Below are 14,752 nucleotides of genomic sequence, written 5' to 3' on the forward strand. Positions count from 1 at the left end.
TTACATTTTGTACTGAGCCGAGTGAGCTCGAACTCGCCGGAAGGATATTTCGGATAGTGTGCGGGGTGGCGGTCCGGCGAAATTCAACTGTTTCTGATCAGAATTCGGACAATGTGTTATGTGCAGCCGGGCTTAAGGTTAGGAGTTCTAATAACATAATATTAAGTATAATTAAAATACAATGAATTGTGTTGTATTTTATTAAAGTCTCTCTACAGTTTATAATAAAAAATATTAAGTAGTAAGTACAGAAACACACTTAATTCTTGTCACAAAAAGAACCAAAGTATAATATTATTTATAGCAATCAAAGTAAAGTGTAATTTACAGGTTGTGGTTAATTTCGCGGGAATTATTGCCAAAAATAATATATTTTTGCACGAAACGCCATTTAGATTAACATAATACATCTAAAAGAAGAAATATAGGTAACGCATTTTTAGGTAACAATAATAAAGTAATACATCATTATTAATTTATTATAACTTATATTTCTATATATATTTCACACATCTGATTGATTGTCATAGACTCTAACATCGATAATTATTGTAAAAGTTTCGTGTTAATTTAAAAAATCTAACCTAGAAACGGACTTAGGTCACGATTTCGCTAGCACGTTTATAAAAGACTAGAATTACTTACTATACAGTCACCAGTCACTCTTGCACTTTATCACGAGTCCCAAACAGTTAGTCTGAAAGAGAACATAATAATAGTCGATGGAAACGACTAGAAAACCCCACTAGAGCCCCTAGCCAAGGCATTTTCATAATCGCTTTTTAGGGTTCCGTAGCCAAATGTTTATAGAATCACCGATCATAATGTTATGTCAATTCCATACATTTCGATCGACGATTCTATAAGGAAGCAATAAAGAAAATGCCTTGGCTAATGGCTAGGCTCTGGTCTCTTCTGAAAAGGTATCTAAGTATTTTATATCTAGTGTTATAGAGTTGAAGGATTTCACTAATGATTCTTACTTGTAAGTGTTGCAGGGTAATTAATAATTATCTTACGACAGGTGAGGGTTAACAGGCGTTTGTTTTGCACAATGTTTGCTGTCGATCGCCTGTTGCAAGGCTGTTACGTATGTCGCTATTAAATCGACAATTTACAAGATGCAGTAGCAGATGTTTACTGTGGCGAACTGGATTAAGACTTGTTTCTATACATCATGCTACTTTGTTGTATTGATAGCCCAGTATCAGCAGCAAATTGATGTAGGCTACCACTAAAGTATTATACCATTAATTTTAATACGTACTGCACTTATCTATCCTTTACTGCAAAGAAATGTTTCAGTGAAAATACTGCAGCACTTTAACGGTCTGCTAAGTCAACTAAGATAAGGACCATAAAAATAATTGATCCCCTTTTAAGCGGTTCGGTTCGGGATTTTCTAGTCGTTTCGGTCGACGCATAAATCTTAACTTATTGCACACGGCATTGGCGTTCAGTTACATTATTGGAATACGATTAATTAATAATTACACTTAGAAGGATAGTCTATGATATAGTGCGCTTTTATATATATAATTCTGGGCGTCACGTTATCGTACAAGCCGACTTCCACGATTTTACGCACCGCGGACGTTTTGTGCAGAAGAGTGTAGACGTCGTGATGTCCTCTAACGTGCACGTTAAAAAGTTATCGTCGACGGAAATTTAAAAGCGTCTTCATATATTTCCACACATTTTACTTCCAGTATTTTATCGTTTTACCGCGGACGTCCACGATATTACCGCCACGTCCAAAATTATAAAAACGCACATTCTCTACTTATACGCTATACATGGAAGGGAACGAATAGTATAAACCTGTATCTCAAACACCGAATATCTACACGGAGGTTAAAGTAATACAAAATTACAGTATAGGAAGACAAAATTTGTTATTGCGTATAGCTTAGGAGATGACGCACGAGTTTCTTTTGCTGTTCGCGTGCCGTTCCCTGATCTGCTGGAGGTGGGCGAGCTGGGCGGCTGATGGGACGTGGGGCTGGGTGGAGGCTGATGGTGATGGGGCGGAGCCCGGTGGACCCTGGGGCCCCGTGGGGAGGGACTGCCGCCGCCGGCGCCGCAGCGCGGGGGACAGGTTGTACTTCACTTTGGCCTGGACCAGCAGCTCTTTGAAGATCTGGGAAACGTTTATGTTTTCTTTCGCGGATGCCTCCACGAAGCCGTTCTCCCAGTCCACCGTGACCACTGACTCCGTCGTGTGGAACTCCACCTGCAACAAGGAATATGAAGTTGACATTTTTGTAGTGATTATATTATGCAATCTTCGTCTTGGCATTTCTAGTACAGCCTTGGCCTTGATCTTGGTCAAATTTGCCTGGTCGACTAGTCTTGGTTTTCTAGTTTTAGAATGGTCTTGGTTTTTGCAAGACCAAGACCAATTTTGCTCATCACTACATTTTTGCGGTTGTAACGTAACTACAGCACTCTTCTTATATTATTCTAGCAATGCACTAATTGCTACGGCGACTAATCAACAATACAACAAATATAGGCGACAAAATATAATAATTTATTATATTTTGTGATTAATCGCCGTAAGCAATTAGTGCATTGCTAGCTCTAGCATAGCAAATGATGCACTTAAGATCCGGCACTGCTCGAGGCTTCCTTGCCTTATAATTTAGAGTTTAATGGAGGTTTAAGAATAAATCTACTGGATTCATTATAATAAACCTTTTTATAATAAATCTTTTAAAACACCTAACTCTTGAGAAATATAATATTAAAGCCAAAATATAATATTAGAATCCAAAATTCCGTGACTACATATTTTTCCGCATGCGTTAGATGATAATTATTATGAAAATTTTATATCGTCCCGCTTCATAGAACGCACGGGTGACCAGAGGGCTGGAGCGTATTTTGGTCAACTATTAAGATTTAAGCCTGGCTTTACAGCGGGGCAATGTTGCCAGCATTCTAGGCACTCTCCCTAAGGGTGGCAGCCTGGATGAGAACCTATTTTATATTTTGACTGTTTTTCATTACTTTTTATTGTAGTTTAACTTTAGTGTTTATTGTATTAGTTTATAATGTTATATTATATAAAGCATTTGTTTTCATATGTTGTGTAAATAAATATTCCAAAATCACCTTCCTTTTGGTTACGTATTCGGATAAAAAGACAATTATGTATGTGGATATTGTATATAATATTTAGTTACAAAATTGTAAACTTTATTTTAAAAGATTAATTTTTTTCTCACTTTTTTTGGTAAAAAAGTGGGCCCCGTGCGAGTTTCTTACGCCGGTTCTTCTCGCCGGGTTAGTTCCCGAAACGGTGGTAGGCATCATGTAGGACTTTCTGAAAACATTTATTTCAAATTTATTCAGAAATAAAACAATTTTGATTTTGATTTTGATTTTTGATCACCTTTATCCCTCATCGTATTTTAAAATACATTTTGCGAGGGTTAAATTCCATAAACGGATTATCTACAGGCGTGTAAATCTCAAAACATGTATTCGTGTACGAAATATACGGGAAATATAATCTCTTGATACGATATTAATATTTTCGGTAACGTGGTATAGGATAATTAAATGATTACCCAAATACGTTTGGGAGCCGTATGAAGACGCCTTAGTAGAGTTTAATTCGGGCTCATATCACATTTCAAAAGCGATTACTGTCTTACAAACCACCCACCTAGCTTTGCATAAATGCTAGTATTATACTAGGCGTAGTTGCAAACCAATTTGTAAATTAACAATATTATGATATTAAGCTAACTTTCTTTAACCGCGACAAAAAAGAGGAGAGTCATGAGTTTCACATGTCTGTCTATATGTGTGTCTTGGTGCGAAAACCTATGATTGATAGCAAAAAAAGGATATGGGCGAACAGCCAATACACGGTCCCAAATCTTCTAAATAAAAAAAAATTAAAAAGCCGTGGAACTTTAACATTTTATCAAATCTGCTTAGCTGCATTTGTACAGAATTTTGTAATCTACTCGTATTTATGTTTAACTTTATTAAAATACTACGTACCTATTACGTTATACTATGTTGCAAGCAAATTAGACTTTCATCAGCCAACCATTTAGTTGCATTAGTTTTTCTCCCATAGGAAATAAACGTCTAATATTAGGCCGCGTCCCCATCAGACACGGCACGGTGCTGCACCGTGTCACGGGGCCGCGTACGGGACGGTACAGATAGGCACTTGAAATGTTCACATAATACTCAATTGTATTCATACTTTAAAAATTGATGGTAACATTAAAATAAAGTTAATAATTAAAGGGGCTCCCATTCAAAAAACATTATTTTTTGTTATTTTTCTCGATAATAATGGTACGGAATCCCTTAGTGAGCGAGCCTAACTCGCACTTGGCCTATATTTATCTGTGCCTCGTTTAAGTTTTGTTCAGAAGTTTCACTCAGAATAGGGGCGCGTGGTGCACCGTTTGCGGCACCGTGACACGGTGCGGCGCCGTACCGTGTCACGGTGGCGGCGTCGTGCCGTAACACGGTGACGGCGCCGCGCCGTGTCTGATGGGGACGCGGCCTTACTACGGACACACTGATCTATATTTAAAAAAATAAACGCATGGACATGGTACTCGGAGCCTGCGGCGGTAAAGCTATTGTATGCAATAACTTTACCGCGGCAGTCTGGGTGTGTTAAAGGGTGTTAGGCATTTTATAACAAACTCAAAAACTCAAACTTTTTTTTTATTCAGAATAAATTTTATGCAATTTCGCATACGTCTAGTCGCTCGCACACAGACACCGTGCCGAAGTCTGTCGAACCGAAAAGACCATGCGCAGCAGACCTATGCCGCACTGACCGGCTATTAGGTTTTTTTTAATGAAATAAGGGGGCAAACGAGCAAACGGATCACTTGATGGAAAGCAACTTCTGTCGCCCATGGACACTCGCAGCATCAGAAGAGCTGCAGGTACGTTGCTGGCCTTTTAAGATAGAATAGGGTAATAGGGGAGGGTAAGGAAGGGAAGGGAATAGGGAGGGTAGGGAAGGGAATAGGGTAGGGAATTGGGCCTCCGGTAAACGCACTCACTCGGCGAAACACAGCGCAAGCGCTGTTTCACGCCGGTTTTCTGTGAGAACGTGGTATTTCTCCGGTCGAGCCAGCCCACTCACGCCGAAGCATGGCTCTCCCACGTGAAAAACGTGGTTTTTTTCGTTACGGAATTTCTTGGTTCGGTTGCCGAGCTAAAAGCCGGCGATAAAAGCTATATGTGCCTAAAAAGCTTGCGCCACAAATTCAAAAGTATTTTATGTGTGTTCGATTGTCCCCACGCGAACGTTATATTTAATAGCATGGCCTTGTTATATAATTTACACAGGCTGTTTGAATATTGGCCAAAGAGCTAGCCACAGCTAGACTTTCGTCATTTTATAAAAGCTAAAAGTTTTCCTGTATATATGATTTCTATGTATAATATAGAGGTAAGAACGACCAGAAACTATGGAGTTTTGGTCGCGGTTACTTTAGGATGTATCTAGTTCTGAAGGTGCACCTTACCTTCGATTAAGTACAAAGTTTTTTTTTAAGTAAGGAGGCAAACGATCAATCGGGTCACCTGATAGAAAGCTTGAAGCTATAGTCTTCTTTATCACTCATCTGCAGTTCTGCAGTCATCGACTATTGCATTTTTGTTAACAAAGTGTCTAACCGTCCACGTATAAAGAAGAATTTTAAAATTATCTCACATAATTAATCTAGCAATAAAACGAAAACCAAATTTTAATCAAAAGGAACCCGCTAGTGTTTAATTAAGAGGACTGGGGGACAGCAATTTGACACTGAGCGCGACCGCGGTTCAGCCCGGTAATCCCAACTTATTCATTACAGCTTACGGTTAATTGTTGGGAAAATCCTTTTTGTATTGTATTTCATTTTCTTTCAAATTCTTAATTAAGCATACAATAATATACAATAGTATAAAAGCTAGGTAGCGTACATCACGTCGTCTAATCCCATGCTAAGTAAAAACTTGTGTTATGGGAATCAGACAACAGATGCACGCCGAACAATTTTATCCTAATATATATTATTTACACATTCACACACACAATCACACTACACTTTATCACGTAAAGTCTCTTTCGGCGACGTGATGCGCGCATCGTTCGGGAGCCTCCCCCGGAACCTCCGGTAAACTACACCGGCGGGCCAGAACTCCTCCACCTCGAAGATGGATAAAACTTGAGTCGGCACTCTCACCACAAAGGAACTGAAATTCACTTTGTGGCGAGAGTGCAGACGTTCCACCCTCAAGGTGTAGGTGGTCTTCTCGCGGATGTAGTTTACGACGTCTTCGACCGTCATGGACCAGTGCAGGCGCGACACGTAGAGCGGCGTCGCGGGCACCTCGCTCCGCAGGCGCAGCTCGGGCACATAAGGTGCGGTGCCGCGGTGGTTGCGGACGGTGGGCTTCCTCTTCTTCCTCCTCTCCACCAGAACGAAGCCCTCTTCGTCGCACCTCCTGCTCTCGTCCCTGTCGAGTCGAAGATTTTCAGCCTTGCGGCCCTCCTTTGCACCCCTCGCCTTTTCGCGTAGAGACTTTTCCAGTAAAAAATTATGCAAGCGTCGCCAAGCAGCGACGCTTGCATAATTTTTTACTGGAGTCGATGGCCTCAATTTCGTGTCGACGTCATGCGGTGACGCGGACGGCGAGCTGACGGCGGCGGCTGTAGCTGACCCACTCGATTTTGCTGACGTGCAAAACGGCGAGTCACGCTGAGCTCCGCGACGCATATTTATCGAGTCGATCGCATGCTCGGGTGACCTACATAATGAATTATTACTTTTTAATTGTAATAATTCACTACGTAACTCACTGATGGTGGATTCCGAGGCATCCAATCTACCTCGCATCTCGTCCAGCTCTGCCCTCATGATGTTGAACTTCTGGAGCAGGCTGGAGACGTTGACGTGGTCCGTCGATACCGCCGGCAGTTTGTGGAGCTGCTTGGCCACAAACAAGTCAAGTCAAGCAGACTAATCCTACGGAATTGCCGTTCCGTAGGATTAGTCTGCTTGAGCAGGGAGATGATGTCCTGCAAGCTTCGTTCGCTTCCGTCTCTCCTCCGGGACGTCATCTGCGCTGTCTTGCCGAGCGCTTCTTTGATTGTAATGTTATGTAGAACAAGTGGTTTTTTTGACAGAAAGAAACATATTCAATAGGGATAAAGTTTAATTGTTAGCTTATCAAAAGAGCTATCGAGATTACCTGAAAAAGAATTTTAGAAATGGGCCAAATCTCTAGTCATACATAATATTATGTTTGTAAATGATCAAGCGAGGTTTTTAGGGTTCCGTACCCAAAGGGTAAAAAGGGACCCTATTACTAAGACTTCGATGTCTGTCTATCCGTCTGTCTGTCTCCAGGCTGTATCTCAAGAACCACTATAGCTAGACTTCTGAAATTTTCACATATTGTGTATATTTGTAGCCGCTTTACCAACAAATACTAAAAAGGAAAGAAATTAAATATTTCAGGGGGCTCTCATACAACAAACTTATTTATTTTTTTGCTATTTTTGCTCGATATCAATAATGGCAATAGGTAGTAGGGGTTTGAAATGTTCACAAAATACTCTGTTGTATTTATAATTTGGTAATGAATAATAAAATTCAAATTAAATAAATAATTAATTAATTCCCATACAAAAAAAACACATTTTTTTACCTAAGTTTGTTCTATAATGGTACGGAACCCTTCGTGCCCGAGTCCAACTCACACTTGGTCGATTATTTGTGAGTTTTATTAAGTAAGCATCTAAGCTTAACATTTATATATCTTGTTTGTGCGCCACTCGGGGGTACCTAATTGAGAAAGTATGGTATAACATTAATTTAACCGTAAACTCGCTACTTTAAACTAATAATTGTAGAGCGACATTGCTTAAAATTGAAATCAATGATGAACTTACGATGATTAATATAAAACGATAAGCCGAAATCATGTACACCTCTAAACACCTGAGCATAAAACGAAACACAAATATTATTAGCGCCACATTTTGCAGGTTAAAAATAGACAACGAAAACTGCAGCAAAGTTAGGCACCGGATATTGGTTCTGTCCAGCGTTGCCGGCGTGTTACGTGTTGACTGTTGTATTGCTGTTGTTTTGTTGCTGTTGTTCCGTTGCTGTTGTTCCGTTGTTCAACCATAGTTTAACTGTTTGCGAACTCGCCGTTTCATGGGAAAGTTGGTAAACATTTGAAAATTTTCCGTCATGCACATTTACCTTCACATTAACAAAATTATTAATATATGTTGCTATCTATTCCGTTTGGAATAAAACCTAGTGATTATATTGTCTTTGATTTGGGAAAGCTATTTGACACACAATGTTACCAATTGTTACCATGTTGGTAACATTGGCTTGGAAATATTTATAAGAGGGGACACCGATAGTTAAAAACTGTCGGTGTTGCTTTAAGATTGTGAATCTCTAAGTACACTATTATCTATCAGCCAATCTATTTGCTCGTTTACGCCATATTTTTATTTAAAAATTTAATAATTCACAAAAGTTCCTCAAATCTTTACCCTACTTTTATACTCAACTAGACGTTCCGCGCGGTTTCGCCCGCGTAAATTGGGAATTTAACGGAAATCGTACATTTTCCCGAAAAAAATAGCCTATGTGAAGATCACGCGGTTCTCTATATCTGTGCCAAATAACATAAAAATTGCGCCGGTAGTTTGGTAGATAAGCCCTTTCAAATAATTTTTCCCGTTTTTTCCACATTTTCCTCTGTTTCTTCGCTGCTATTATATTATAGCCTTCCTCGATAAATGAGCTATTTAGATAGCTCATTTCTCCAGGAAGGCTATTGTTTCAGTGTTAGCAATGAAATAATTTTTCAAAACGGACCAGCAGTTCCTGAGATTAGCACATTCAAACAAACAAACAAACTCTTCTGGTTTATAATATTAGTATAGATATGAGCAAAAATGTTGTTCAGTTATTGTTTGTTTACATACCTAATGAAGTTGTTTTGCAAAGAAACAAAGCACACGGTTACCTTGTTTCTTTTTGTTGACACATTATGTAAGTAAGTATATGTAACTTTTTCAACCTTACAAAATTACTTTTAAGTTGCGTAGGAAACGCGAAACTTTTATTCGAAGTAAAGTCAATTAAATAAATCATAATAATATTATACAAGTAACTAGCTTTAAGCATACTGCATAGTAAACGACTAATAGAATAAACTTCACTTTAACTATTTTATAGGGTCTGTGCTAATACATCATACAATTGAATCCAGTTACTGGCGTAGTGTATCAACGTGAATCGTGCCCGTAGTTAAATATTGCAGCAAACACGATGCGGCAGTCCGCAAGATAACAAGCGTATTATGCATTCGTTCACCATTTCCGAATGAATATTCATTCACTATCAATCAATTCTCGGTTTGTAACTCCATTCATTCACTCGTGACTCGACACTGCATAATGCAATTAAAACTAACTTTCTTAATTGTATATTTCGCCAAGTTCGGGGCAGAGGGCGATACTTGCACCCACAGTAAATAAAGCGACCAAAATCCGATATGTATTATATTATGTCATATCTATACATATTATAAAACAAAGTCGCTTTTTTCCCTCATGTCCCTTTGTTCCCTTTAATCTTTAAAACTACGCAACGGATTTTGATAATTCTTTCAGTGTTAGATAGCCCATTTATCGAGAAAGGCTTTATTATATCACGCTAAGACTAATAGTAGCGAAGAAATAGAGGAAAATGTGGAAAAAACGGGTAAAATTATTTGAAAGGGCTAACTTGAACGCGCTAATATTAGGAACTACTGGTCTGATTTAAGAATTATTTTAGTTTTAGATAGCCCATTTATTGAGGAAGGCTATAGGCTATAAAATTTTATCACGCTAAGACTAATAGGAGAATATGGAAAAAACGGGAAAATTTTTATTAGAAAGGGCTTATGTTATGTTATTTGGCACATATTATGAGAAGCAGACCACGTGAAGGATCATAGGCTATCGATTTTATTCATTTTTTCAGTGGCTATATATTTTACACCCGTGCGACGCCGGGGCGGGTCGCTAGTCAGACATAAATGTTAACAAACGTCGAACAAAACTTTTTGTTTACTGTCTATGCTGGTGGTGCCTATGGCGTGAAAACGTTGCAGTAATATATCATGTTAAGTAAAAAGGCATTTTAAATATCTCTATTGCCTGACACTGTCAGGAATTCGAATAGTTCTACAGCATGACATGATGAGACATGATCAACATACTTGGTACTCGATTCTCATTATAATTATGTAATAAAATTAGGCACTTAATTTTTGTACACCCTTAAAATAAATGAATCATGGACACTTAGTAAATTACTATGCGGCCGGCGCGGCGGCATGCGCCCATCCCGCGCGCGGTGTCCATGCGTTGGGTAAATCCATGGTACTCGTAAATCATTATTTAACTTTAAGCTACATTTACTCAGTGATCAATTGATATTATTTTTCAACTAATATAATAGCTAAATTTCACGTCCTCGAGTATTGAACATGTCTCACCAGTCATGCTGTACATTTTATCCGCTAGCACTATTTATTGCTTACTTTCTATGTTAGAAAAGTCATGATATTGTTACAACAATGACAATAGCAAAAATTAGTTTATGAATGCAGTAAATATATAACGTTTTTGTACCTTGTTATTAGTGTCCGACCGAAGCTTCGGCTTCGGCTTCGGCGGCCGAAGCCTTCGGCCAAAAAAACCACCTTCGGCGAAACGGAGCCGAAGGTGGTTTTCCGAGAACCAAGGTCCGAGCAACCGTCGAAATTGAACGAAAGACTGAGTGAGTTGTGAGAGAGCGACGGACCGGTCGTGTATGCGGAGGCCATTGGGAGTCACTGTCAAATACAATAAACAAACACTAACTTCTTAATAAATCATTTAATTTTTTATTAAGAAGTTAGTGTTTATTTTATTTTTTAATCTAGTTTCGGTCTAATCGAGTTAAACAAAGACTGATTGATTGGTCAATTATTTTTTACAACAGTACAGTCAATAAAATAGTTGTAGAATGCTTGAGCGCCTGAGCGGAAACCTAAGAGATCTCTGCTGGAACTTATTCAGGGTACTTAAGAATAAAACATACTAAAAGTCCTTAAGTCTAGGAGGTGAGCAGGAGTGAGGGAAGGGAGACAAAAGTCTAAATTTTTGGTTTTTAGCTAATAACTAAAATACGATGCGTTGCAGCAAAAATGTTCTACAAAAAAAAAATATTAAATTCTCTATAATTTTTTAAGAATTCGTTTTCTACACACACTCAGGAAAACTACATATACTACACGCTCAGGTAAAAATAAAGTTTTTTATTTTTAAATATTCCTTTCTAATTCTGATTGAATAATAGCTTTACCGCTTCTATCCAGCGTTCAGTAAGTGAGATGTAAGCACATCCCCCCATCCCCTCATTACACCCCTTGACGCGGCAACGCACCAGTAGCACCCCTGGTGTTGCAGCCGACGCAAGGCATTACGGTAACCAGCTTCCATCAGTTGGAACATACACTAATTGTTAGCCTGCTTAGTTAAATGTATAAAAAACATTTGGGAATGAGCTGACCCCTCAAGAGTGGGGGTGGAAAAATTTAGGTAATTTCTTGACGCCAAGAACAATAGGCGACTTGCCAGCGCCTGAGGCTTCACTAAAACAATAATATATTTTTTCACTGCACCAGGGATTGTAGCAGCGGCTAATGTAGATGCCTGAGAGCAATTCTGAAACTTCCATAGCGTGTAGTTAAAAAAGCGAATGAGAATTTAGAAAAACTATATAGAATCACATAGTTATAGAGAATTGAATAAGCTTTTATTTCGTTATTGCCACACGCATCGTTTTTAAGGTATTAGCCAAAAACTAAAAATTTAGACTTTTGTCACCCTCCCTTCCCTCCAGCTCACCCCCTAGACGTCAGGACTTTTAGTATGTTTTGTCATTAAGCACCCTGAATAAGTTCCAGTAGAAATCGCTTAGGTTCCCGCTCACGCACTCAATACCCTCCTTTGAGTCATTCCTTAACCAGACTACAAATAATTAATAAATAAATCACAATTCAATTCAATTCGTTTATTTGCTATAAAAGTGGTGAATACAGTAGGTGGTAATGATCATTTAGCTAGTGAGATTTGAATGTTGAAGATGTTAATAAAGGGAGCAGTTGCAGTGGTATTCAATATGTACTCACAGTTTTTTTCGCGATGGGAGTTTTTTGTTCCAAACACTTGTATGGTATTTTAAGGTTATATTGTACTTGTTGTTGCACTTTATATCCCAATTAATTTATTATTTTAATTTTAATCAACTTCTATATGAAACATTCAATATAGAGGTAAACCTTCAATACTGAAGTTTTGATATAATTTTAATATTCATTGTAGCTTATAGACAATTTTAAACAAAATTAATTACTGAGAGTCGAGATAAAGATTATAAACCTTCGGCTTCGGCTTCGGCCGAAGGTTGTGGCGATTGCCGATTAATCGGCTTCGGCTTCGGCCAAAAATAGACCTTCGGTCGGACACTACTTATTATACATTACATTAATTGACTACATCCACATCTATCTCTAGGTACAGAATAGAGATAGAGGTAGAGATAGTGTCAAAAAAATAGTAGATACATAATAAAATTGTTTATTTTATTGTTTATCTTGACTCAAATAGAAACAGCTACTGTAGCCCTTATTAACCAATTAAATAAGTGTTAAAGTACCTATATATTTAGTATTTACTTACGTTAATATGAAGTACATAAATATTTTGTATAGCAGAATTCGTTTATCGCGTGGGAACTGAACATTTTTCTTATGTAAAATATCCTACGTCCTTTCCCGGGACTCAAAGTATTTCCATACCGAATTTCAGCAAAATCGGTTCAGCGGTTTGGGCGTGAAGAAGTAACAGACACACTTTCGCACTTATAATATTAGTATGGATGTTACGAAGTATGTTATTATGAAGCTAAAGTGTAACAAACATACAGGCTTGGCCCCTCGGGTAATCACAGCTGTGTCACGGCTTGATTCATTTCGTGTATTTTATTAAACGAAGACACCGGCAATATGGATGATTTATATCCGTTGTGGATGATTTATACAGTATTTTTCAGAGCCAAGTAACCACTCCTCAAATACTGTAGTGCCAGGGATCAGATTTTTAAATGTCCGTATGGTTGCCCAAGCGCATACGGCATTCTCGCATCATAGTCGGCCTAGTCCAGAGGAAAGAACTAGTCAATACGTCTGGGACCAACTATGTGCGGGTTTTCTCACGATGTTTTCCCTCACCGTACGAGCGTCCGTATTTTGTACTTGAGATCAGAAAATGTCTCATAGGTACACGCCTCCACCCGGGTTCGAACCTGCACCCTCTAAGAGTGCGAACCAAAGGTCTACCCATTAGGCCACGGACGCTCCTACCGGCAATAAAAGTAATTCATATCCATTTGCCGTGGATGAGCCATGCTGTTGGAAATGGGAAAATATCGGTGACTTCTAAAATGAAGCTTAGGGGGATATATTGAAGATTTAAATATGTTATAACTTGGACTTCTGGATGGCTTCAGATAGAATATGTCAGCGATTAGAATCGTTCAGAAAAAATCCACATCGACGCTACGCGACATGATTTGTGTCTAGAAGCCATGAAGCTAATACTAGAAGCTATGTACTTGTTTTTGGCAGCTTACACAAATGAGGGTTGTCTGGCGCTATGTAGTCGTAGGGTCTATCGTGTCAAACAGCTGTCGTATGTCACGAAATAGCTTCCAAATGTCACTATGTCTTTAGGAACACTGACACGACTTTTGACACGAAAGACCCTACATAGCGCCAAACGTCCTTCATTTGAATAAACGAACTTAACATTTACATTTTAAATGTAAGTATTTAACGCCGTTGTGACCAAGTCTGATCATTTGGCGATTCGTTTGTTTAATTTCAAAGGCTTAAATTCCATACTCTACTATTTCTCGCGTTACGAATATAATACGTTTTTAAATGAAATGTAGCACATAGATGAAAAACCATGTAACCCAGATTTCCACCATTAAGTTTAAAAAAACGCCATTATAATTTCTACTGTATTTTAAACACAATAAGTTCAAAATTCCATTGAAAAATGCGTCTCATTTCCAGTATTCACTGCACAAAGGGGAAGCCCCGACGTTGACGTCTGGCAGTTAATACGAATACGTTTATAATGCAAAACTGTGACGATTTCACATTTCTACACATCATTGTATAGAACTGTAGACTGTATAATGTAGAAAAGATTTACCCTCGACTACGTTATGACATTCTATTATTTGGAAATCATGAAAAAATTCTTCAGTTTTAGTTACGCTCCGTGGTACGAGTACAAAATAATTCTAGTAGTTTCAAATAATTATTTTTCTCACTTTTTTGGTAAAAGGTGGGCCCCGTCACCCGTGCGAGTTTCTTACGCCGGTTCTTCTCTTCGAGCGCGTTCTCGAACCGGTGGTAGGCACCATGTACTATCAGAGAAGTGTTGATTCCTATGCAAATCGGGGACCTAAGTAGTTTGGTTGCGTTACGTCAAACCCAGCTGACAGATCACAATTAACATTGAATTGACATATTCGACCAAATAACGTTGGTCTGTCAATTGCATAGGAATCAAATTCCTCGATAGTACATTCTGAAAATATTTATTTTAGATTTATTCAGAAATAAAACAATT

The 14,752-nt window shown here is 38.5% G+C and overlaps 1 protein-coding gene across 1 annotated transcript in view; it reads right to left on the minus strand.

Moving 5' to 3' along the window:
* Positions 1-1,784: 1,784 nt before the first annotated feature.
* LOC121732015 (ras-related protein Rap-2b) overlaps positions 1,785-14,752 on the minus strand; it is a 64,038-nt gene continuing 51,070 nt past the window's right edge. The window contains exon 3 of the mRNA XM_042121756.1: positions 1,785-2,233. Coding sequence (XP_041977690.1) covers positions 1,910-2,233 — 324 coding nt within the window. The 3' untranslated portion in view covers positions 1,785-1,909. The remainder of the gene's footprint in view (positions 2,234-14,752) is intronic.

This window comes from Aricia agestis, chromosome 11, assembly GCF_905147365.1.
Source record: "Aricia agestis chromosome 11, ilAriAges1.1, whole genome shotgun sequence".
NCBI classification, from domain to species: domain Eukaryota; kingdom Metazoa; phylum Arthropoda; class Insecta; order Lepidoptera; family Lycaenidae; genus Aricia; species Aricia agestis.